The following is a 24,887-nucleotide window of genomic DNA, read 5'->3' as shown; positions in this document are numbered from 1 at the left end:
AAACTGTGTTTCAAAAAGGAAAAAGATAAGAATAAAAAAAAAAATAAAAAGAGTAAAAAAACCAATTTGATGTAAGATAATTGTGTTAAATCAAAGATATTCAAATTATCCAAGTCCTACATCGTCAAGTATAGAGGTATAACTAAGGAAGTATAAGAAGTGTTCTTTTGTATCCAACATTCTAAATCCACCAGTGGTGGAATGTGTATATAACCAAAATGAGAGTATATAAAACCAACATCACTCCCCACATCCCAAATCACCGCTCGCTAAAATTAATGAATGTAAGTGCTCAAAAATTCAAAGTCATCCCATCTATACTCCAACAGAGATACCAGATACCATTCTATGCCCGATAAATCTTGATCACCTTCTTGACCTCTTTGCGGCACATCGGACACAGGCTCACGAGGTTCGCACAAGTCACACAGGAACAAAGGTGACCACACTCGGCGAAGACAGCATCCATTTCCTCGGTGTAACAGATTTGGCACAGATCCAACTCTGCGTCGGCCACCTCCCAGTAGCTGATGCCCTTGCCGTGGCGTTTGCCATCCTTGAAGCCGCCGACATACTTGTTACCTGTTGTCTTCTCAATGTAAGTACCTTGTCCATGGCATACATCTTCGACCCAATCACCGTCGTACGAGTCACCGGTGGGGTAATTTAGCTTGCCTTGGCCGTGGCGTCGGCCAAAGACGAAGTCGCCTTCGTATATCATGCCTGTGCTAGATATGTGCTTGCCTCTACCATGGTGATAACCCTTGAGGAAGTGACCACTGTAGTAGTCGTTTGTGAAGGTGGCTTCGATGGTCTTAGTGCCGGTGAAACCTTGGATTGGATGACCTCGAGAAGCGGCCCACAGGTACTGAACCAGACGGTCAGGACTGGTGAACAATCCAGACGAAGCAAGTTGAGTACGCCTGTGTTTGTGTTAGAACCAAAGAATTAACCTTGAAAACCAGATATATGTGTACTTACTTGGCCTTGGTTAACTTATCCCCGACGATGAAACATGCTCCGTGCGGAGCCACCACATCATCGAAGCTGTCAGCAGGCGACACTGTGGTAACGGCAGCACCATCGACTCGTTTCCACATGAGGAAATCTTGGCGAAGAGGCCGCTGTAGGTGGCGTCGGATGGACGCTTTGACGTTGCCATCAAGTTTCGAGAAGAATGACCCCACGGTACGAAGCACTTGATTGTCCGCGTCGAACATTTGAATGAAGTAATATGTATGGCCAACAGGTAACTTGACCACAGATTGGGTCTGTGCTTGAGGTGCCACTTCTGGGGTAGAAGACTCAACTTCGGAAGGTGATACAGGAGCGGAGCTTCTGGCTTCTGTTGACAATGTTGCCGTAACAGCAGCCGTGGCTTGTTGATCATGGGCAGCGACAGCAGCTACCACTACTTCCTGTTCTGCCCTTTCAGCAGCAAAAGCATCATTCTCTAGAGACAAGGTGGCTAATGGGGGCAGTGATCCATCATCGACGACAGAGTTCACGGTATCTGACGCAGCAGGACCCTCATGGGGAGAGTTTCCTGATGAGCTAGCCACGGCATCTCCTTCGGCCACAGACGACACATTTGAAGAAGCTTCGTGTATTGAGTTCTCGACAACCAGTTCATCCGGTTTATCCTCTGAAGTGGTAACCGCAGGAGGGTCTGGGATGGCGAAGAATTGAGCGTCCTCTGCTGGAGATTAGCGGGGTGATGGTTAGAAATAAAAGGTGAATGCAAACACGTACCCTCCGAGATGGTTTCCATCCAGAACCGTATGGTGCTTAATGAAGGATCCAGTGGAACATTCAAATCCGTAGTGCGATCAAACGCCAACGATGATCCGGATTGAGCAAAGGAGTTACCAATCTGCCAGAAACGAACCCGCTCAGGACCAATGGGTTCAGAGCCTGAGGGGTTCCATATAGCAATTCGTTTGCGTAGTTCTGCCAAGCGTGTTGAGCGGGGCAAAGTCATGTACATGACGCTGTTTGCCGCTTTGGCCTGTGCCATGAGATCGTACGAGTCAAACAGGCTGGTCAACTGGTCATATTGGGCAAGCGCATAAACCTCAACTTGGACATCATCCGCAGGCTTGTCACCAGTGTGATACACGCCTGCTTCATAGTATTGTTTCAAGGTCTCAGGAACTTCCCAAGGCCCTTGGGGACCAGGCAAAAGCTCCGATATCATATCGCCACGGATGTACATTGCCACGACAGGGACGTCATGGCCCTTCTTGTGATCCACAGCCTGGGAAGGATCAAGACCAAGGTGTGGACCCATGGCTGTTTTCTGAGTTAAGCACTCCACGCGGTTGTCACTGCCATCGTCAAAGGCCAGCCAGGTGGTACCTGGACCCGCTGGGCGAAGGATGCTAAAGAACTTGCCCGAAGTGCGGCGGCCACGATGAACAATATAGCCATAAAGGACGTACTTGCTACCCTGGCCATCAACCACCCACGGAGCCAGATCCAGTTCCTCGTCCAGCTCCACTTTGTCATACCGCAGCTGCCAACGTTTGGCCTGGTCCAGAGTATGGCGGCCAAACTCAACATGAAGAAGCGATGGAAGCGACCAACGACCGGGCTTAGCACTCAAGTATCCACTAACGGCTTCGAAGGTAGACTTGGCTTGATCAAGTGGCATGTAAAGACGCGAGTTGAAGTCTGTCGGCAGCATGTTCACGGTGACTTCGCCATCAGAAGACGGAGCATGTACACCTGGACTGTCAAAGAGTTGAGCGAATTGTTTGCCGGCCTCCGTACCCTTCAGCTCTAACTCCAAGTTTCGACGCAGGCGCTCCCAGAATTCGGACACATCGCTCGAAAACTCGTGCAGATTGCGCAAAGTGCTAGTCACACCGTCCGTATCGACATAGCTTGGGGAGAGTGTTTGGCGTCGAAGCTGCCATAGAAGCCTTTGAAGAGCATCACATAGAGGCTTCGGCCTAGCATCGGCATTGGTGAGATGTTCAAGCACGTCAATACTTTGAATGATCTTGCAAAATGGAGCAATGTGCAGCCACGAGGCAAGCCCGGCTACCTCTGGGCTATGATTGATGATCGAGTCACCCAGAGGTCGGTAACCGGTTAAGGCCATGCTGTCCCAAGTTGGCTCGGAATCACTCGGATGCCACCAGAGGGACTTGGTGGGATCGTTCACTACACGGATGTATGCGTCAAACGAGAGCGTATCGTCGTTCAGGAGGGCCCGATGTTGACCCCGCCGACGTGAATGAATTTGGTCCCATGGGCCGTGGAAATATGTCCACCCCCAATCCAGGTTGTGAGTGTTGAATTGATGACAAGAAGACTGCATCCACCCAGTGCGTGGCTCTTGTGGGTTATATACAATAACACCGACCTGTGCGGGCACACGCCAAGAGTCCGTGGCTTCATGATCAGATTGGGGGGTGTTCCTGACCGCAGGATATTGAGACTTGTAGTTCTCAAACCACGCTGCCGCGTCGTCCGTGGCTGTAGTTTTTATTTGAATCTCCGGAGTGCTATCATCCAGTGAGGCATCGGCTGCACCTCGACGGACCGTAAATTCCGTCTCGGGAAGGTTGCCCTCTGGAGCGGGCATTGTGGTGGAGCATTCGAGGTAGACGCTTAATGCATTGACATTGTTCCCCCGAGGATAGAACTTGATTCGCCACCAATAACCCCCAACAAATGCTGGTGGGGAGCGAATGACTTTGTCACGATTGGGGGTTTCGGGGGTGCCCCGAACGCCCTTGAACGTCCACGTGAGACGGGCCTTTTCGGTGGGAATGTATTCGGGATCTCCCAAATCCCGAAAGAAGTTGGTTTCCCAATATTTGTCTGTCATGAGGTTAGTATATGCTGGATGTTCCGTGGTCTTGCTTGTACGGTTGGCACCTACGATCACTGGCACTGTAATCCGAATCACCGCCGTCGATCTCTTTCATCTCGTCCTCATCTGGGACTGTTGTGTCCTCCTCGTACTCTGCCCAATATGCATGTTCTAGCTCTTCCGAGGGCAGGATTGGCGTGGGCTGAGGAATTGAACGTGTTGAACGTGATGATTCGGGGGATTGGTTTGATGACTCGGTCTCTGTATTCGTTCTCACCGTATCCTCCACTTCAGTCCCAGAAGCTGACAAATTAGGTAAAGGGTCCATGGCCTTCCAATTGGGAAAACCCCAATAGTTTTCAACGAATGTGTAAGCAAATAATGTATAAAGAGCAGGTCCACGGTATAAGTCCCAATTGTATAAAAAGATTGATAAGGGCTTATCGGATAAGAAAGTTGCGGAGATGTGGAGAGAACCTTTGGAAGGACGAGAAAACGAATGAATAAATTATTGAATAGAGGGAGAGAAGAAAGAGAAGAAGAAGAAGAAGAAGAAGGGGAGGAAGAAGAAAAGCGGAAGAGAAAAAAAAGGCAATTGAAAAAGAAAAAGAAATCGAAAAAAGAAAAAAGATAAGAAAAAAGAAAAGAGTCCGGGGGAAGTTGCCGAGTGGGTCCTTTTTGTATAATCCTCCCGAGGGAAGACTGAGTTGGCCCAGGGCTGGATTACTATGTACTACCTAGGTATGTGGCTACACGCATTGATGCATATAGGGTTGGAGCCCTTTATATCAGCTGATATCTACATATATGTAGTTATATTCTAATATTCAACCTATTCATCTATATTATACATATGTTGTACTTGCTGAAGTTTAGCGGTGTGCCGATCCGATCCCCACTCAGGGGAGAAAACCCTTAAATGCCGTTTTTTGGAACATTTGGTGGCGACTCGGCTTATCGAATCCCCCCCTTCGCCACTGGGCCTTTCACACCCCTGGGTTATCTGGGTCACGCCACCTCGGAAAACTATTATGTTTTCAGGCATTTCAGGCATTTCAGGCATTTCAGGCATATAGGCATATTGGGCCGATCAACATACCTATACTTGTACAGAGGCACACCAGACTGTACAATATACAGGGGTCAATCCTATCTTGAAACAATTGCGCGATCAAAGACCCTTGATTGACCCAAACCGGACCACTTTTCGATGGTGAGTGAAACTGATTGGCTCTTTAAAAAAGAAACCATTTCTAGACCCGCGGGTTCCCGCATTGCTTGGCAATAAGTTCCGTCGTACCGAGACTTGAAGAGAGATCAAAAAGCGAAATCAATTTTGGGTCGATTCAGCACGAGCAAATGAAGCAGCCACAATCATTGGGAATACCGCCGTGGCCTCAGCATAGACCTTGAAAAAAGTATGAAAGTTAGCTCGGCCCCAAAGAAATAGAACAATAGATCAACTCACCTTAACAGACTTGGCATCCGTCTTGATCTTGCCCCAGCTCACCGCTTCATCCGGCCGCGCACCCGCATCACTGCCATCAAACTCCTGCGCAGTATTCACATACACGGCGTGCTCGGCTCCATTGCGCATCAGGCATGCATTGGCGATGTGGTGCTTGACCACTCCACCGCCCAAGATGATCATGCCGGCGCGTGTCGCCCGGACAGCCATGGTGTTGATACGGCGCACATCGTCCACAATATCCACTCGGAGTCGTTGCGGGGAAGACTTGTAGGTGTGAAAGTAAAGCATGTCACCCAGAGATCCATCCGTCAGAGCGGGACAGAATACGGGGATTCCATTCCGGGCCGCCCAGTACAGAACTGAATCCTCGTGGTCGATCTCACGGCCCAGTCGTTCAGTGATGCGGCTTGGCGTCCAGTGGAGCTCGTCTTCCTCGTCCCCAGTCTCCCGAGCCTTAATCTTTGCAGCCTCCTGCTCCTCTAACATCTTGTCCAAAATGGGCACCACCCAGTCCTCAAAAGCGCAGTAGTTATTGTTGGGCACGAGAAGGTTGCCAATGCGGTTGAGACCCTTAGCACGAAGTCCAGCACCGGGGGTCGAGAAGGATCCGAGATATGTGGGGGCCAAGCATTTGATTAAATCCTCCTCCACACCCCCAGCAGTGGTCACAATGGCGGAGACATGGTTATGTTTCACCAAATAACGTAGGGTGTCCCGAAGACCGGATGAAATCAAATTCGATGTATAGCCGAGGAAGATGGTGGTTTTGTTTCCTGTCTCGGGATCACGGAAGGCGCGCTAAGGAAACAGATCATTAGACTCCCAGGATTCAAAGATGCAAATATTGCAATATGTTAGGGCGTACCATTTCATTGATGATTTGAGCAGCCTCGGCGACCGCACTGCCCTGGAAACCGGTATAGGCTAAGTTGTCCACCATCTCTGCAACGGTGATATCTCGTCCTTGAAACTTATCGAAATCCACCCCGCTCACCACGTGAGATCCCTCTGGGACCGGTTGCGAGCTCTGGAGGACGGAGTCGGTCACCGAGGAGGGGACTGCTGAAAGCTGTTGGGCGTTCATATTTGCGATGATATTGGGAGGGAAAGAAGAAGAAATTAATTGAAAAAAGGAACAGTTGTAAGAAATGTAAATAAATCCGCTCAAAATGGTTTATTGAGATGAGAATGTCAAAAAAAAAAAAAGAAGGTCAGTTTGTACGGGTAGAAAGAGAGGGGCAGTTGATCTTTTTTTTTTTTGGATTCGGCGGGGAACTGCATCAGTCTGGGCCTGAATGCCTTGATTCCTTAATGCCTTGATGCCTTAATATCCAGATGCCTAAGGCATTAATATCTCCATAGTACCCATTCTACAATTGGAGATTCCCTGGAGATATGTTTGAATGATTAAAGAATCTCCTATAATATTGACCTTGTATTCCTACTACTGTACTTATTTTCTTTTACTGATTTATATATTTTTTGATATTACTAGTTATGTATACTTCTACAACCTAAGTTGGAACATTCAATGAATAGAGTTTAGGAGGCACATCCCCACCACACTAGCATTCAACCGGGTTAGTGCCGAGCCCCTTGAAGTCTCACGAACTCATCTTCCTAATATATTCCAAACAGATTCCATATTCCTACATATTCCTTTCCCCTTCCTCTATTCCTCCATTCCTCTAGATTACTGTGTTGCATAACATCCGGCGCAAGGAGCTCGCATGATTTCGCCGATCTTGTAACGTGCTAGTGTTTCCTGTTTTCCACGTTAAATCCCCTTATCTCGAATCTGTCCATCTGTCAGTCTGTCAGCCTGAACTGTCCATTTCCTCTGGTCTAACAAGACTCAAATCTAGCAATCGAGAAAAAAAGAAAAGGAAACAGAACGTGATATTGGATCTTGTCCTCCCAACTTGAAAACGGACTACGCCTTACCTGATCGGGTATCCGTGCTCTTCAATTCTTCATATGGTCCGTGCATTGACTGTCACGTGCAGACCCTCCCGAGTGTCCGTTTCTCCATATTTGGGTATGTGATGGATTCTGCATTCCAACCGCCGTGGACTGATTTGCACTGTACATCGAACGTGCTGGAGCGCTAACCAGTCTATAGCTTCATGGTAGCATGACGCGATAATGTCCTCCCGATTCCCCCCATCGTCCGGGTTCAATTCCCGTGACCGTTCTCCGCAGCGATTTGGAGACCGTCGCCCCCCGGTCGGTCCTCGTGGTCCCGACGACGGACCTGCACCATTTGGCAGAGATCCACCGCGTGGTCCTCGGGCCCTTGTTGATTCCCCTCGTGGTGGCCATTTTGGTGGTCGTGGCAGGGGTTATGGCCGTGGTGACTTTCGTGACCGTGACCGAGACCCACGAGACCGCGACCGAGATCGCGACTTTCGAGATAACCGAGATGGCCCGCCATTTCGCCGAGATATGGACCGAGACTGGGCTCGCCGTGACCGCGATTTCGATCCCCGAGACAATAGGATTGGCTTTGGCCGAGGCCGCTCAAGATCACCGACGCGCGACTTTCGGGACATAAGGGAGCCTCCGGGCCGCGATTTTGATCTGGTTCGGATGCGACGCAACTCGAGGGATAGCATCATATCCGCATCTTCGGGCGGCCCAGAAGGCCCCCCTCCTAATGGTAGCCATATACACCGAGGAGGCATACGAGGGCGTGGTCGCGGAGATTGGGAAGGAGGCCGTGGTCGTGGTCGTCCAGCCTTCCTCGATGATCGCGATCTTTTCCGTCGCCGCAGTCGATCCCGTGAACCGTGGCGTGGACGTGACCGAATGGTAGATCGCGATAGAGATCGAGACATGGACCGGGATCGTGCATTAGATCGCGACCGGATGATGGACCGAGATCGTGACCGCGACCTTCCACGTCCGAGAGATCGAGATCGAGAATTAGATCGCGACTTGGACCGTCGAGATCGCTTTGACCGTCGCGAAGATTGGGACAACCGACGACCTGATCGCGAGGACCGTGATCGCCCTGTGGACTTTTGGAAACGAGACCGCCCACCAAGTCGTGCAGATAGCCGCGCAGCCAGTGGCTCAACCACTTCCTCACATCCTCCTACAGCGTCCGGCCCTGGACCTGTACCAGCCATAGCAGATCGCCTGTCTGACCATCCCCAATTGGATCATGGCCGGAAACCTTCAAGCATTCCTAGCACTACGGCTCTGGAACCTCCACGAGATTCCGAGCGAAACGACCCTGTCGCTGTTCGAACTAGTACTACTCGACCTGATCCTGTTCGACCGGATGCTGTTCGACCGGATGTTGTTCCACCTGATGTTCCTCGACTAGATATTGTTCGCCCTGATGCGCGACCGGACACTGCCCAACCGGATGCTCCTCGACTAGATATTGTTCACCCTGATGCTCGACCGGATGCTCCGCGACTAGATGCTGTTCCCCATGATGCCCCTCGACTGGATGCTGTTCGCCCTGATGCTATAAAGAACCCTGGACCTATCATTCGGAACTCACCACCTCCAGCCGCCCCTCAGGTGCCCGCCTTTGGCTCGGTGACTGCCCCCATCACGAATGCTTCCTCAAATAAAGATTCTTCAGACCAACGCACGGCGCCCAAGTCTACTTTCCCCACAGAGAAAGACCGCTATGAAGTCCCGCAACGACAACCGGCCCAACCTCCTACAGGGCCCAAGGCAGAAAGGACCGAGGTCACACAGCCTCTTGAGCCTCACAGCCGCCTCGAAGGACCCCAAGCTGGCAAGCAGCAAGTTGCGCCTCCTCGCCTCTCTAAACCGTCTATCAATTTCCCTGATGTTTCACCACCCACCGCCCCAGCTGCCATGACTCGGCCAGATTCGGGGGTAGGGCCCAACGAAGGATTTGGGGCCGGGAGATCGAACTCACTCACCTCTTCCCCTACTTTTGCACGAATTCCACCGCCTGCCCCACGCGAATTATCCCGTGAGCCCTCCATGTCGCCCCGCATGCAATCGTCTGGCATTCCAACTGGCCCCCGAGCATTGCAATGGAAGGCTCCCTCCCCGCGTGGCCGTAAAGGCAGCAAGCAATGGGTGCGACCTGGCTACGGCCGAACACCTTCTATTCCTAATGCACTGCCGAAACAAGAGCCTCTTGATGAGAGCGAAGGTGTTTCCCCTGCCAATGAAGCCACGCGGTCTCTATTACCACCAGAGATAGACGAGCCTGAGAGTGGCGAGATTCTCCCCCATGAACTTGCGAGGGAACCTTCGCCTGTTTCCCCGTCATTGAACCTCCCACTCCGGCGTAGTTTATCGGCTGTCGACATTCAAGCAAGCGATGTCAATGAACCTTCTGAGCAGGATGGTACTGAGAAACCCGCCTTGATACCAGACTTTGAAGGTTCAAGTGATGAGGAAGATGGGGAGAACATTGTTTTCACCCAGGAGTATCTTGATGAAAGAAAGCGGATTTTTGACAAGGACATGGAGTCACTCCGAGCAGAATTGCCTCCGTCACCTTTGGAAGATTCGGCCATCGTCGCTCTTTTGCTTAAAATCCAGCTACTTGGCATGGTAGCCAATGAACAGACAGTTGAACATCCCCCTGAACCAATCGCCGAACGAGTGTTAGAACGACCAGTGGATCCTTTGCCCTCGGTAGAGGATGAAGAGTCAGCCGATCATCCAAGCACTGAACGAGTGGTCTCTTTTGTTTCGACAATACCCGAGCGCGAACCAGAGCCAATTACAGAAACCATCATCCCCCCCGTGATACCTCCTGATGAGGTTACTGTCGAAAGTCTTCCATTCTTGCACTCAGGTCCTCCAACACCTATCTCAGATATGGATGTATACCATGAGAACATTGCGACCCAAAATGATCTCAGGGACACGTTCAGCACAGAACTTTCAAAGGTGCAAGCGGAAGTTTTCAGGAAAAACGCAATTCTTAGGGACGAGTACGTATCTCACTACAAGCTCTGGCGAATGGCTATTTGGGAGCTCGATCGTATGAAAGACAAGAAGTCCGTGACCCCTGGTCCAGCCTCTCCCCCAGTATCCACGGTTCCAACTACCCCGGCCCCCATGCCGGAAGGCCGTGAAGGCCGTCGATACAAAGGTAATAGCGAGCTCGATTTTCTCAATGCTTTGAAGGCCTCCGAAATCTCCGCCCAAGAAGAGCTTGAACGACGACGAATCAAGATGGCTACTGCTCGGCCCGATTTGGGCCGTGAAGCGATCATTCCGAATATGCTCGAACCGCGGGAGGTAAAGGCTCGCATCTACAAAGATGTGAACAACACCATTGAGTGCAATAGGGCTCTGGATGTTTTCGGCTTCGTGCCGCCCCCTAATGACTTCACCCCGGAGGAGCATGTAATATTTACGGACGCCTTCATGGCCCATCCCAAACGGTGGGGCAAGATTGCCGAATCTTTGCCCGGTCGAAATTTCCAGCAGTGTATCGTACACTATTATCTCACCAAGGAAGAGATCAAGTACAAGGCCAAGCTCTACAAACGCTGGAGTAAACGGGGCAAGGGGACTCGAAAGGGTACACGACCGAAGTCCAACGCCCTCATCGCAGACTTGGGTGTGGTGAAACCTGACTTTGTCGGCGAGGAGGAGCCACCTGCTGTCACAGACACCGGTCGTCCACGCCGTGCAGCCGCGCCCACCTTTAAAGGCGACTCCACCGAGGTAGACAGTGCGCCAGTTAGCCGTCGGGGCCAGCTTGGCAAGGACGGCGAACCAGTGGAAAGATCATCGGCTCGGCGTGGTGGACGGGGCGGAGGTGCTCGCGGTGCACGACGCGTGAAGACCGCTACTCAACCTGATTCGAAGGCCCAGGTGGTAATACCACAGGGCAATCTGCCTCCGATTGTACCGCCAGCACCACTTCATGCTGGAAGCGAGATGGAATTGGTCTCAGATCACATTTTGGAAGGGTATGAGGCCCGGGAACGAGAGCGATCCGAAAAAGAATCCTTACCGCCAATTCCGCGAGGCAGGGTGGGACGCGGGCGAGCGAAAGAAGGAGTCTATGTCTTTGAGTCTACTGAAGTTGAACCGCCTCTGGCAACCAAACAGCTTGAGACGGGGTATGGCTCCTTGCAACCAACAAGTTACTGGTCTGTGCCAGAACAGCGCGATTTCCCGGCTCTGCTAGGACATTTTGGTCGTGATTTTGAGGGTATCTCGAGCTGGATGAAGACCAAGACCACGGTGATGGTATGTATTGGGTCCTTTCGTCCCATGTTTGTGTTTGTTGACTAGCTGGCTAACGTGCATGATGCAGGTCAAAAACTTCTATCAACGCCGCCTGGACTCGGGCCAGAAAGACTTTGAGTTGATTCTAACGGACGCAGAGGAGAAGAAGGCTCGCGGCGAGGCTACAGGGCCGCTTCCTGTTCCAAGTGTTGCGCCAAAACGACGATACGAGGCAACTCCATCTTCTATTATCCCTCGTCCACTTGCCCCTCATGGGGATCCTATGGCTGAGATCGATGAAATACGATTCCCTAAAGGCAAGGCTGTTGGTCTCTCACCGCAGCCCATGTCCCTGCATGGACGACCTCCGTCCGACAAGGACCGGAATGTCGGTCGCTACCAGCCACTCGCACAAGCTTCCGCTGCCTCACCAGTGCCCTCTACCGCAACTCTAATTGAAGAGTCGACTCGGGCAATTCGCGCACAAGGGGGACCATCCCACCGCATTCAGGGCCCACGCCTTGGGTATTTTACAGAGGATAGACGAGACTCTTCGGTATTGCCGCATGCCACTTCTCGTGCGCAAGAACTACCAATGTCCTCCCGCCATCCTGGCTCCATGCCACCGGATATGGCACGAATGGAACCTTTGTCCGCACAGGCCTATATGCCCGCACAGCAGCAAACTTCTCTCCTTTCATCGACCCACTCACGTCACGCCAGCTTAACACAAACCCCCGGCTCGCCAACCCAGCAGCTCAGACCAGAACTCGACATCTCGTCTGTTCATCGCGATCCCTTTGCCCAAAGACCCTATTACTCGCTCGCAGGTCAGCCCATGGGTCTAGCCCAGTCGCCTCGCACTGGATTGTCGCCAGTGAAGGATGTTCCTCGCCCGAGTGCTACTCCTGCTCCCGAAGCAACTCGTCAGGTGCCTGCAAAACGGTCTAACATCATGAGCATCCTCAATGATGAACCTGAAGAGCCTCAGCCGCGCAAACGATTTGCCAGCGAGCAGGCTCCATCTGCCCCTGGCGCAACCCAAGGCATAAACCCAAGGCCCGTATACCAGGCCAGTGGACCTCCTCGCCATGAAGACACAATTATGTCAGGTATGCCGCAAAAGCCATCTGGTTACGCCCAGCAAAGCCAATATCAGCCATCGTCTCGCGGCTACTCAGAGTATCCCGGCTATGGACCCCCTCATGGTGGCTCGGGCACGTCGGCGAATAATGACTGGATGGCACGGTTTGATCCGCGGGCGCAGCAAACTCCGCCGCAGCCTCAAGCCCAATCTCTGCCATCACAGCAGCAGCAAAGCGGCCGTCAGGGTTCCTATTCATCTTACGCGGCAACCCCGAGCCAATCTTCCTTGACTAATCTTCCCGCGCCATCCCCAGCGCCGACCCCCCCACCAACAAATGCCTCTCAACGATCGGCTTATCCCAACGTTTTCTCCCAAGGCTCCTCTGCTCAACCACCCATGGCCTCTGGATCCCGTGATATGGCCTCGCAACCGGCTTCTTATCGACAAGGGTCACCTGGCCCGCGTTCGAGTATGGCATATGCATCGCGACAAGATCCACCAACGCCAGCGCAGTCTTCGGCTAGCCTGTATGGTATGCATCCGCGCCAGTCCGGAACGCCAAATCCAGTACAGCAACACAGCTATCAACAACATGTGCAAACAATGGTCAGTGGATCGCATCAGCCGCAATCCCACCGCTCAACAACTGTCAACTTACCCGGTGCTTCTTCGCAGTACGGGCACAACACCCCTCCTCCCCAGTCCCAAGCTGGCCGGTCAATGGCATCGCTGGCGAGCCTCGGTCGCTCATACACTCCTCCATCGGCTCTGCATCCCTCTATGAGCGGAGGCACCATGGGCAGCTATGCTCCCCCTCAGTCATCGGCCCCTGGATCGATACCGCCGCTCCACCAACGACCTCCAGGATCGCTTGGTGACACTGTCTCCACCCCGACACATCACCGTGTTTACAGCCATGGGTCGGCTCAAGGCGGACTACCGCCACCTTCGCATCCTCCTCGCTAGGGTCCCATGCTCGATTGATTTGAATGAACTTTACGTGGAGTGTAAGACCGTAATGGGTTCGGTTGTACATTAATTTGTCATCTTTGTGTTTCTTTCTCTTGTTTAGCGTCCTGGCGTCGTTGCCAGCGAGGATATTCATTTGATCATGGTTTATATGTATAACTAGATGAATGATTTTATGTGTCAAACCTTGGATGTAATGAATCTGTACAAATTTGTAGTACTATTGTAGTAATATTGTAGTACTAAATTAATATCTACAATGTCAAGTGAAAACTGGTCCTCATCAGACATGTGTTAGCGGTCCATCTGGTTCATATGGCTGGGCAGATTCCACTCGTCATAGTCCAAATGCACAAAGGCACGGTCGACAGTTGGCACACTCTCGATGATGTACTGCAAACTCTCGCCAACGTCATGACTATCCCGCAAACTGATCTTCTCATCCACAACAAGGTCAACCTCAACGTTCAGCTTGTCACTCGCGTAGTAGGCTTTCAAGTCCTGAATCTTGTGGATCACCCGGGAGAACCGCATGGTCATATACAGCAGAATGCTATGGTCGTCGGGAGAGGCAGCTGCACCTGTCAACCGCTGGATGTATTCCGCAGCCGTCTGACCCCAGTTCCACATGATGTAGAAGGAGAGGAACAGACCACCCAAGGGATCCAAGTACCAGAGATTTGCAACAGTGCCAACTGCGATCGTGGTTTGTTAGTTGGTGCCCTAGTGGTGTTCAGGAATAAGAAACAAGGGATAAAATTTACTTAGTGGGAAGATTATGCTGAAAGTGTTGAAAACAACGTCAGTCATGGCATCCTGGGCCAAGACCTGGACGCTTGGGCTAGGGATCAACCGGCAGTAGATCCAGCAGAGCAGCTTAACCAAAACAGTACCACCCATCAATGCGATAGATGGAATGGATAACTTAACAACCGTGTGGTCGTCTCCAATCAGTTGTTTGATAGACGATAGTGCTACTTGGAAAAAGGAAGTCACCATGATCACCGAGAAGATCAATACACTGATGGGCTCTAACCGCCGTCGGCTGATGGGATACCGGTTGCGATCTTGTCGGCGGATCATAATGGTGGTCACCCAGACAATCACCGTGCTGAGAAAGTCCAAAACTCCATCAACCAGACCTGCTAGCATAGACATGGAGCTAGTCATCGCCATGATAGCGATCTTTGAGGCTAGGAGAGCAACGTTGGCGACAAAATTGATGCGAATGGCCAGGTTGATGACACGCTCCTCGTCATCTGGGGACATCCAGCCATGCGATTCAAGATCAGGGAATGGCTCTAATGGGCTATCTTCTGCCTCAGGAGATTGAACCAAAGGTGTTGTCTCATCGGGAATCCGATAAAGATTATGCGGGGTGCGTTTGATCCTTCCGATCTTGGGATTGAATTCTGGTGCCTCGGCCTGATTATCTTCTAGCGAGGGCGGTTGGAAAAGCCCGTTCCCCGAAACATGGTGATTGCATCCGTTGTAGTCCTCGATCAGGTTATGGGGTAACGAAGAGTCTAGTAGTCGGTCAATATAGAGATATTGGGAGATCAGTCCATTGTTTCGTTCATGATATTTCCGACTATTTCGGGGGTCAGTTCCTAGTTCATTGAGATGAGTAGTGAACCAACATTGCCTTTGGGAGATCCTTTAATGACTCAGGTGATTTGTAGTAGCGTTGCCTGCGGCGCGGGTTAGGACTGTAAATTGGGACAGAAGGGAGGTACATAGTACCATTCATATCGAGGATTACTGCGTCCAATCAACAATGATCCACGTCGAAGAATGAGTCGCCGTTCGGATGTATCGTCATCGAGATCATGCAAGGCAAGGCTAGATGTGCGAGAAGGTAAAAGGTTCACTAAGCGTTGACCTCGAGTGGAAAGAATTTCACGCTCCAGTTCTAGGCTTGGGCGCCGCGGACGTAGAATGGGCGAAGGCGACGCTGGAGGGGAGGAAAGTGGAAGAAATGGTTGGGAAGACATCAATTAGCGTATACTAAAGTGAAGAAGTGAAGCTATAATACTGTACGGAGGATAAGACGCGTATGGTCACCTGATTAGTGCCTTAGTGATTAGGTGTCGAGGTAGAGGTATACATCCAGTTACTATACCATATCAACTATATTAGACGTAGATAGAATAATACAACCATACTGACACTACCTACATATGTATGTATGTATATAGGGATCTATATATGAGGACCAAGTTGGACTTGCCGAAAGTAGCATAGTGGCTGAGAGCTTCGGGACTTTAAGTCTGCCCAGGTGTTCATCTTCTTCATCTTCTCTGATTCTGTCTCTCTCAAGAATAAACGTTTGAACTTCAATATCCCATGAAACTCGCCAGTGAAAACGAGATTGCCTTTATCTCAGGTCCGATCGACACTGGACCTAACGAATCCTATTTTCATACTCACTACGTATCCCAAATCAACCACGCGGTCAACTGCAATCACCTCTTTGCTATCGGTCCCATCCCAAGTGGTGTGGACGCAGATGCTCTCACCTATCTCTTGGCATACCCCATCTCACCTAGTCGAATCACCATCTTTGTGACCCAAGCTGAGAATGGAATGTGGGGGGCGCACTTCCGCTCTTTCGGAGTCAACGTGCAGGTGGTGGAAGGCCAGATGAGTCGTGATCGAGACGCGGCTCTAACAAGTGCGAGCACGTATGATATTCTACGGGTGCGCACAAAGAAGGAGGCGAAGGCCTTTTATGGCCGCATGTGGCGCGACGGGTATGTCACGAATACAGAGCGCAATTGGAAGCGACGTCGGGGAATCGCAGAGGATGAGATTGTAGGAGAGGAGACGATCAATCGTTCAATGCGGTATGACTTGGGACCAACTCTAAGCACACACACAGACGTCTGTTAGCACAAGCCAACAAAATGTTGCAAAGATAATACATATAGTTACTACGTTCTATGTAGTAGCTCTCTTACGCTTATCCTTTCAAAATTCAAAGCACGTATGATATCCTACTTTGCGATATAGAAGTATATATTTATATACATATGTATTTTGGAAATGAAATAGAATTAATTTCCCTGCGGAAATTGAAGTCTCAGTGTTCCGCGGGGAAACCGTTGAGAAAGTGCGGAATGAGCATTCCGTCTATGCGCGGTGGAGACATCTTCCCCCGGACTGGCGAGTTGTGCATTGACCTATGGAAAACTGCTTTTTACTGATTCTGTGACTTATGACTGGCCAATGAAGTGCCATGTCACCCATCACCGACAGCTTTCTTTCCATAGTTTTGTATGCGAGTCTCTAAACTCGGAAATATGCCGTAGCCGAGCCAAACGGAACCCTGAGATGCAGAGGGCTATAAGAGATGCATGCATCTCCCACTGGCCATGAAAGCCTGCAATTTCTTGTCAATTTCACTCTATCATGGCGATCCAAACACTTGCTGTCGCCGTTATCACGGTGGTTTATTTCGTCATCCGTTATTTCAATCGCACTGATATCCCTAAGATTAAAGGCATCCCAGAGATCCCCGGCGTACCCATCTTTGGCAACCTGTTGCAATTGGGAGATCAGCATGCAACTGTCACGGGGAAATGGGCAAAAAAATTTGGCCCAGTTTTCCAAGTGCGCATGGGAAACAAGGTATGTCGCTTTCGAATCGGATGTGACCATGTACAGAATTAATTATCTAATGACCTAATAGCGCATCGTGTTCGCCAACAGCTTTGAATCCGTCCGTCAATTGTGGATTAAAGACTCGTCCGCTCTGATCTCGCGCCCGACTTTCCACACCTTCCACAGCGTTGTCTCCAGCTCACAGGGGTTCACTATCGGAACTTCCCCGTGGGATGATTCCTGCAAGAAACGGCGTAAGGCAGCTGCCACGGCGCTGAATCGACCGGCCGTGCAATCGTATATGCCTATCATCGATCTCGAATCCAATTCCAGCATTAAAGAGCTATACCGGGACAGCCAGAATGGCAAACGTGACGTGAATCCCACTGCATACTTCCAACGATTCGCGCTCAACACCAGTTTGACTCTGAACTATGGGTTCCGCATCGAGGGCAACGTGGATGATACGCTGCTGCACGAGATTGTGGACGTGGAGCGTGGCGTGTCCAACTTCCGCAGCACTTCGAACAACTGGCAGGATTACATTCCCCTGTTGCGCATCCTCCCCAAGATGAACAATGAGGCCGCAGACTTCCGGGGTCGCCGTGATAAATATCTGACCTACTTGCTCGATATGCTCAAGGATCGGATCGCCAAGGGAACTGATAAGCCTTGCATCACCGGTAATATCTTGAAGGATCCCGAGGCTAAGCTGAATGATGGTGAGTTACAAATGATTCCGTGAATACCGATGTGAGTACTAATCTGTTGTCTAGCCGAGGTGAAATCGATCTGTTTAACTATGGTGTCGGCTGGCCTTGACACTGTTCCGGGTAACTTGATTATGGGAATTGCCTACCTGGCATCTGAGGACGGCCAAAGAATTCAGAAAAAGGCCTATGATGCAATCATGGAGGTCTACCCAGACGGGGATGCTTGGGAGAAATGTTTAGTGGAGGAGAAGGTCCCCTATGTGACTGCACTTGTCAAGGAGATCTTGCGGTTCTGGACGGTCATTCCTATTTGTCTGCCACGCGAGAGTACCAAGGATATCCAGTGGAATGGAGCTACAATCCCTGCTGGCACGACTTTCTTCATGGTATGTTGCTCCTTGCTTCTGTCCTGTTCGGGCTTTGCTAACAGGGGCTTTAGAATGCATGGGCTGCCGATTACGACGAAGATCACTTTAAGGATGCTGATAAATTCATCCCGGAGCGTTATTTGGAGGTCAATGAGGGCGCAGGCACTCCGCACTATGCATATGGAGCGGGATCACGTATGTGTGCAGGCTCACATCTCGCCAACCGCGAGCTATTTACTGCTTTTATCCGCCTCATCACTGCTTTCCACATGCACACGGCGAAAGAGGCGGCCGACCGACCAATTCTGAATGCAATTGACTGCAATTTGATTGCCACAGCCTTGACAACCGAGCCGAAGCCATTCAAGGTCGGCTTTAGCGCACGCGACCCTACGAAGCTGGAGCAGTGGATCGCTGAGAGCGATGAACGCACCAAGGATCTATAAGAGGAGACTATGGCATTTTTTTTTTTAAAAAAAATTATTTGATGTGGTTCCCTCTATTTGTCTGAGGCCATTTACGTATGTACTAAAATATGTGAAATAAAAGACAATGAAGTGTAGATGTAGCCCTGGAGACCAGTTGGACCTATATAATTGCCGACTTTAGCCTCTCCGTAGGCCATTAGTTACTTAAAACAGGAATTGGAGTGATATAGATGTATTAATATCTGTTTATTCTTCGACCCTCCTAAATTATTGTGTATCTTCATGTTTTCAGTCTCATCTCTCTCTCTCACTCTCTCTCTATATAACCGGCTTGTGGCCCCCGGCGGAATTTCCCCGCATTTTCTCGACTCCACTCTTTTCTTCCAAAAGGTTCCTCTTCATCCTACTTTGTAATCCATTTGAAATGACACACCCCATTTAATTGCATATTGCATCGTTTTATATGATGAATACTCTACAGATGTACCCTGCCCCCGAGAGCTGGCATAACCCACCCTCGGTGGAAGATAATGATGATCGCCCGAAGAAACGCCGCAAATACATCGCCAAAGCCTGGTCAGTTTGGAAAGGATCTTATTGAAGAGATCGATGCTAACGAAATCGCAAAGCAATGGATGTAAACGTCGAAAAATCAAATGCAATGGCCAGTCACCCTGTCAGCGTTGCGGACGCCAGCATATTGAGTGCATTTACGTTGAGAACTCTCGAGACAGTCCCGCCGAACAAGAGTAATGCCCACTGCTAGCTCGGTGCGTTTGAACACGACTAATTTTGCGTTTAAAGCAATTTCAAGCAGCTTTTTGATCAAATGAGGGCCATGCAGGACCAGATCACCCAGTTGTCTGCTAGTATTCGGTCAATAGCCAGCAGCGAACATTCTCCTGGTGTTTCCGCTACCGGCACCCATGGACAGCTCCCTACCCAACGTTCACTCAGGCGCTTGTCAACAGCTAGAGAGACGTCATTCCAAGGCCCAACGACATCGGCCTTTAGTTTCGACCTTGCGAAATCCAGCCTGCAGCAGCGTGGGATTGTGGAACGTGCCGAGGCTGGCGACGAGGGCGACATGACCCAAGAACCTTCACCACTGGCATCACCATCGGCTCCAAATGAGGAACTCGAAACGCGGCAGACCCTTGATCCACTTTGCATTCTTCCGAAAGCCGAGGCCCTTCGCCTTTGTCAAGTATACGAGGAGGAAATGGGCATCATGTATCCGGTTCTGGAGCTTTCGGAGATTTTGGACCAGGTTCACCTTCTCTACGGCTCGATGGACCACGCGCTTGAACTGACCCACCAGCCCGATGGACACAATGGACTGGTCGACGAAGACGTCCATATTCTACGTGTAGTATTTGCGTGTGCATTGACAGCCGAAGCCAGTGGTCGGAGTGAACAGGCTATTGCTCTTTTTGACAGTGTACGAGAAGTTCAGGACAATTGTGTCTGGGGTCCGCCCGAAATCAAGAACATCACATTTTTGACTCTTGTGGTTCGTCATGCCCAATCAATCATGAATTCTCGACATGCTAATTGCACCGATAGTCAATGTTCTATTTTCAAATGGATGAGGAAATTCTGGCATGGCGCACCGTTGGTATTGTTGAGCGCATGTGTCTCGAGAAAGGTCTTCACCGACGGGAAACTCTGAATCAACCAGCCATCATAGCTGTAGGGAAAGATCGCGTTCTGCGACTCTTCTGGTCTATATATATTCTGGATATGCGGTGGAGCTTTGGGACTGGCATGCCCTTTGCTCTGGAAGATACAGATATTGACCCTTGGCTGCCAGAACCCGCCGACAAAACGCCCTATCTGCGCGTGATGATCCGGTACAGCCGGATCGCAGCGAAGGTATGGAAGTTCATATCAGCATTTAACAACACGAACGAAATCAAAAAGGAAGAGATGAACTATTTGGATTGGCAGGTGTTGCGTTGGGTACATGCCATTCCAGACTCGTTGCGGCTCGATCATCCGAGCTCTGCGGAGTCTGAGACGGCCACCGAAGGCTCACGGAGCCTGCGCAGACTGCGTGCCCTCCTTTATCTTCGTGCTAATCAGCTACGCATGCTCATTCACCGTCCCGTCCTTCATACTTCAGCACATGTTATGCGGTATCCAGGCGAGTCAGAGACCGTGGTGGAAATTGCCAAAGATACAATTCGCTTCATTACCCGCTTGAACGATACATCGGACATCTACCATTTACAGCAGGTAGCATTTAATTGGTTCCTCGTCTCGGCCCTTGCAGCTTTATTCCTGGCAGTAGCCCAGGCGCCAACACAATTCAGCGGGTCGTGTAAGGAGGAATTTTATTGGGCTTTGGAGCTGGTCAAAGGAGTCTCCGCCCAGTCTTATATCTCTCGCCGATTATGGAAGTCTATTCGAAGCCTCCGTAAGCTTGGTCCTCAATTGGGCCTGGGGGTCCAGAAAAAGCGCCTGGATAACGAAACGGGAGTTGAAGGTGAACATTTGAATCCCCATGGCTGTCCCGCATTGTCCCAATCTGCCAGCACCCAGAGTCAGACACCACAGGATGGGGAACAAATGTCACAGGAATTGATGGAGTGGTTTGAAGCCGTGGGAACTTTGGAGGATCAAATCATGGGGATGGGAACGGGCCCTGCGCCAGATGGAGGACCTTACCAGCAGATGCCCGACGGGGGTTTTGTTTTTGATTACGGTGAAGAATTGTCGAGTGTGATGAAGGACTTCTTCTGATTATGTACAATATACAACATACATCGACCGGTTATAGATATACGACTTTGAAAGAATGGGTGGCAGATGTTAAGAATGACAATATCCAAGGCCGTTGTCATATCCAAGGCTGTCTTCGCATTTGTGACTGCATTAAGGGTTTTGCTGTGTTTCTGATATCACAATGAAATGTGTAGTATATCGGGGAGAATATTCCAATATGAGAGATGTGAAAAAAAGAACAAAGCGAAGTGATACATGAAGGTGTGAATTCCTCTGGGGATTCTATTTCTTCCCGGTTATACCTTGCCAACATTGCCGTTGATCTAGTAGATATATTTGAATTCCAGTTCTCCATCACCCGTCTGGACTCGTCGAGTCTCTTCCTTTTCACCACTAATAATTTGCTCCTTCACCTTGTTCTCCCGTCTCAAGTAGAGACCATATCCAGTTACCGTGACCTGCGCCACCACAAGGGACCCCAAGGAGAAGGAGTTACCCAACACATAAGGTGATGTGCGATACACCTGGCCGGCAACAATACCAGCACAGTTTCCGATTGTCTGCTGGAGGCCAATCGCGAGAGCACGACGGTATTGTGGGGCAATATTCACGTTCAGCCAGGCGACGTTGAGACCGACAGACGTGTATGTGGTGATACCGATGAGGAAAGTGGCAAAGTATAGGACGGCGGTATTCTCTACCGTGAGAAGTAGGATGTAACCGACAACGCCGAAGATATTGGCTGCGAAAATGTACTGCGAGAGGTTAGGGAGGAACCGTGCATTGGAGATGGTAAGGGGCTAAACGCACGGATGCAAATTTGGAATATCGGTCTGAGCACCAAGCAATTGCGATAAAGACCATTGCAGCCCAGATATAGACTGGGACAGTCAAAACGTTGCTCATCAGGGAGTTATAGCCCATGCCTCCCAAGATAGTGGGCAGGAAAGTGCTGAACCCATACAAGAGAATATCCTGACAGAACTGGATGACACTGCTGAACATGAGCTTGGGATCTCTGATTGCGATGCGCATCTCTTCCCAGCTAAACTCTTCACTTCCCATGTACTTGCGACGCTGCTCGTTGCGTACCCGCATCATCCATTTCTCCTCTTCGGTGAGGAAGTAGGCTTCGGCCGGGTTGTTTGGTAGGCCGAACCAGATGAGAAGAGCACAGATGATGCTGAACAGGCCTTCAATGATATAGACCCATCTGAAAGATTGTAAGCAACATTGTCTTTTTGAGTGGGGTAATGAAAAGCGTACCTCCATCCTGCTTTGCCACCAATACCGTCCATCTGTAAGAGTCCATAGGCTAAGAGACCACCTACAGCCCCTGAGATGGCAGCACAACTCATCAGGTAGGAAACTCGCTTTGCTTGCTCCTCTCGACGATAGACCATGGTCAGGTAGAGATTGAGACAAGGGAACAGCCCAGCTTCGCAAGCACCCAAGATAAGACGAGTCGCGTAGAGAGAGCCTACCGACTCGATAAATCCGGTGAAGATGGTGGTCAGGGACCAAATGATGCAGAGCCCCGTCAAGATGTTGCGAGGTGTCAACTTCTTCATCATGACCGCCCATGGTGCTTCGAAAAGAACATATGTCACATAGAAGATGGAGACAGCGGTCGAAAACTGATCTGGTGAAGCATTGATATCCTCGGGCATATTGGCAACCTTGACATTTCCTGAAGTCTGTGAGCTTTGTGCTCTTTTCCACGGAGATTCAACAAAACTCACCGATACTCGATCTGTCCAGGAAACAAGTGAGATAGGTCAACATGATTATGGGCACAAAGGCGGCATCTAGTTTGGCGAGTAGTTTTGCCTCTTTCTTTGGATCCAGCACCACATCCAAAGACTCGCCGGCGACAGCATAGTTTGCTTCTTCAGCATCCTCTTTTTTCAAGGAATCCTTGAGCTCCAAGGGGGTATCGTGAACTGTATCGTGTGACATGACTGCTAAGGGGTTGCAGCAAAATCGAGATTTGATTAAAAGAACTAATTGATCATTTAAAGAATGTTTCGATCATAACATAGTGGATCATAGTGAAATGCCCAGGTCGCCTATCTTCGGCCACGCGATACAAGCCAAGTGTGAGTGGGTCTATCGGGCCGATGACGGTGATAAGGGACGGAAGTTGAGAAGTTGAAGGGGCGCGAAAAAAGGACAAAAAAGGGTCAAAGCAGGTGAAAAAGGGCCAATAAGAGAGGGATTAAGGGGATATCCACCACTGATGCAAGTCCAATCCGATGATCCGAACAGATCCTAACCGGAAGAGGCAAGTCGATAGACGGATATTGAGGCGCAGGAGACCACCTGGGCATGATTAGGGCTTTTATTATCTGCGTATTATCTGGGCATTATCTCTACGTGGGGTTTTCCCCAACCTTTTCCCCAGACCCATCGGTATGTGGATCCCGACAGATAACCGAGGCTATCTTATGTATTGTCAAGAAAATGTGCAAAATATTGATATAGATTAATAGATTAATAGATTAATAGATGTTAATATATTAATATGATAGGAATATAATCACCATGATTGATGCCTTTCTTAAAAAAAAAAGAATATGGACAATATCATCGCCCAGGAGGCACGACTGCGCTGTCGCTACAATCAACTCACCAATACCGCGGGTGTTGCACCGGGATATTTACAGGCAAATCTTTTGGTACTTCCGTCAAAATATGCTGCGGATTTCCATGATTTGTGTTTGCGCAACCCAGTTCCTTGTCCCCTACTGGGAATGACCGCTGCTCCTGGGGACCCAAGTACCGTTCGACCGGCAGAGTGTATTCGGTCTGAAGATTTTGATATTCGGACGGATTTCCCCAAATATCGAGTATATTCAGACGGGAAGTGCATTGAGAGTCGTCGTGACTTGTCCGATGTATGGACTAAGGATCATGTGGGCTTTTTGATCGGGTGCTCCTTCTCATTTGAGGATGCCCTGACGGCGGCAGGGTTGCCACCGCGGCACCAAAAGACTGGAACAATAGTGTCAATGTACCGATCGAACATTCCCTTATTACCCGCCGGAATATTCACTGGCGGCCACTGTATTGTATCCATGCGACCGTATCGTCCGGAGCACATCGAAAGAGTGAGGGAGATCACTCGGGCCTATCTGTCGACGCATGGAGAGCCTGTCGCCTGGGGATGGGATGGTGCAAAACAACTGGGAATTCTTGATGTGGCAAAGCCAGACTTTGGAGAGCCACAAAGATTCGACGAGGGCGAAGTTCCTGTGTTCTGGGTAAGTTCTACACAAGGCACATAATTACCTTGATGTTTTGATCTGACTTCATCTTAGGCCTGTGGAGTTACACCTCAAATTGCTGTTGAAGCAGCAAGTAATAAAATTGAAGGCCTGGTCTTTGCCCATGAGCCCGGCCACATGCTAGTCACGGATTGGACAGCAGAAGATCTGCAGAAACTCAAGCCTGGAAGAATTTAGAAGGAAAAGAAATCAACATCAATCCACATTCTGACATTATCA

At 50.1% G+C, this 24,887-nt stretch overlaps 9 protein-coding genes across 9 annotated transcripts; 5 read left to right on the top strand and 4 right to left on the bottom strand.

Moving 5' to 3' along the window:
* Positions 1-346: 346 nt before the first annotated feature.
* On the bottom strand, positions 347-4,151 carry N7471_006924 (putative MATH and UCH domain protein; the record flags this gene model as incomplete). Its single annotated transcript, XM_057279643.1, has 4 exons — positions 347-923; positions 982-1,696; positions 1,753-3,831; positions 3,893-4,151. 4 exons carry the CDS (start codon positions 4,149-4,151, stop codon positions 347-349), a joined length of 3,630 nt encoding a protein of 1,209 aa, XP_057133903.1.
* Positions 4,152-5,153: 1,002 nt separating this feature from the next.
* On the bottom strand, positions 5,154-6,378 carry N7471_006923 (deoxyhypusine synthase; the record flags this gene model as incomplete). The annotated part of the gene is made up of 3 exons (XM_057279642.1): positions 5,154-5,231; positions 5,292-6,092; positions 6,160-6,378. The coding sequence occupies 3 exons, from the start codon at positions 6,376-6,378 to the stop codon at positions 5,154-5,156; spliced, it is 1,098 nt and encodes a 365-aa protein (XP_057133902.1).
* Positions 6,379-7,439: 1,061 nt separating this feature from the next.
* Positions 7,440-13,539, top strand: N7471_006922 (MYB DNA-binding domain protein; the record flags this gene model as incomplete). The annotated part of the gene is made up of 2 exons (XM_057279641.1): positions 7,440-11,507; positions 11,575-13,539. The coding sequence occupies 2 exons, from the start codon at positions 7,440-7,442 to the stop codon at positions 13,537-13,539; spliced, it is 6,033 nt and encodes a 2,010-aa protein (XP_057133901.1).
* Positions 13,540-13,836: 297 nt separating this feature from the next.
* N7471_006921 (cation diffusion facilitator family transporter) lies at positions 13,837-15,536 on the bottom strand (the record flags this gene model as incomplete). Its single annotated transcript, XM_057279640.1, has 4 exons — positions 13,837-14,237; positions 14,307-15,133; positions 15,183-15,233; positions 15,286-15,536. 4 exons carry the CDS (start codon positions 15,534-15,536, stop codon positions 13,837-13,839), a joined length of 1,530 nt encoding a protein of 509 aa, XP_057133900.1.
* A 352-nt stretch (positions 15,537-15,888) lies between these two features.
* On the top strand, positions 15,889-16,434 carry N7471_006920 (uncharacterized protein; the record flags this gene model as incomplete). Its single annotated transcript, XM_057279639.1, has 1 exon — positions 15,889-16,434. One exon carries the CDS (start codon positions 15,889-15,891, stop codon positions 16,432-16,434), a length of 546 nt encoding a protein of 181 aa, XP_057133899.1.
* Positions 16,435-16,953: 519 nt separating this feature from the next.
* Positions 16,954-18,672, top strand: N7471_006919 (cytochrome P450; the record flags this gene model as incomplete). Its single annotated transcript, XM_057279638.1, has 4 exons — positions 16,954-17,172; positions 17,234-17,867; positions 17,922-18,244; positions 18,298-18,672. 4 exons carry the CDS (start codon positions 16,954-16,956, stop codon positions 18,670-18,672), a joined length of 1,551 nt encoding a protein of 516 aa, XP_057133898.1.
* A 448-nt stretch (positions 18,673-19,120) lies between these two features.
* On the top strand, positions 19,121-21,399 carry N7471_006918 (putative C6 transcription factor; the record flags this gene model as incomplete). The annotated part of the gene is made up of 4 exons (XM_057279637.1): positions 19,121-19,230; positions 19,284-19,403; positions 19,459-20,167; positions 20,221-21,399. The coding sequence occupies 4 exons, from the start codon at positions 19,121-19,123 to the stop codon at positions 21,397-21,399; spliced, it is 2,118 nt and encodes a 705-aa protein (XP_057133897.1).
* Positions 21,400-21,704: 305 nt separating this feature from the next.
* On the bottom strand, positions 21,705-23,340 carry N7471_006917 (uncharacterized protein; the record flags this gene model as incomplete). The annotated part of the gene is made up of 4 exons (XM_057279636.1): positions 21,705-22,136; positions 22,192-22,594; positions 22,648-23,071; positions 23,124-23,340. The coding sequence occupies 4 exons, from the start codon at positions 23,338-23,340 to the stop codon at positions 21,705-21,707; spliced, it is 1,476 nt and encodes a 491-aa protein (XP_057133896.1).
* Positions 23,341-23,957: 617 nt separating this feature from the next.
* Positions 23,958-24,845, top strand: N7471_006916 (DUF1445 domain protein; the record flags this gene model as incomplete). Its single annotated transcript, XM_057279635.1, has 2 exons — positions 23,958-24,644; positions 24,702-24,845. The coding sequence occupies 2 exons, from the start codon at positions 23,958-23,960 to the stop codon at positions 24,843-24,845; spliced, it is 831 nt and encodes a 276-aa protein (XP_057133895.1).
* Positions 24,846-24,887: the final 42 nt, after the last annotated feature.

Source organism: Penicillium samsonianum, assembly GCF_028829775.1.
Source record: "Penicillium samsonianum strain IBT 33392 chromosome Unknown utg000004l_segment0_segment0, whole genome shotgun sequence".
Taxonomy (NCBI): Eukaryota; Fungi; Ascomycota; class Eurotiomycetes; order Eurotiales; family Aspergillaceae; genus Penicillium; species Penicillium samsonianum.
This window is presented reverse-complemented; position numbering and strand designations above follow the sequence as displayed.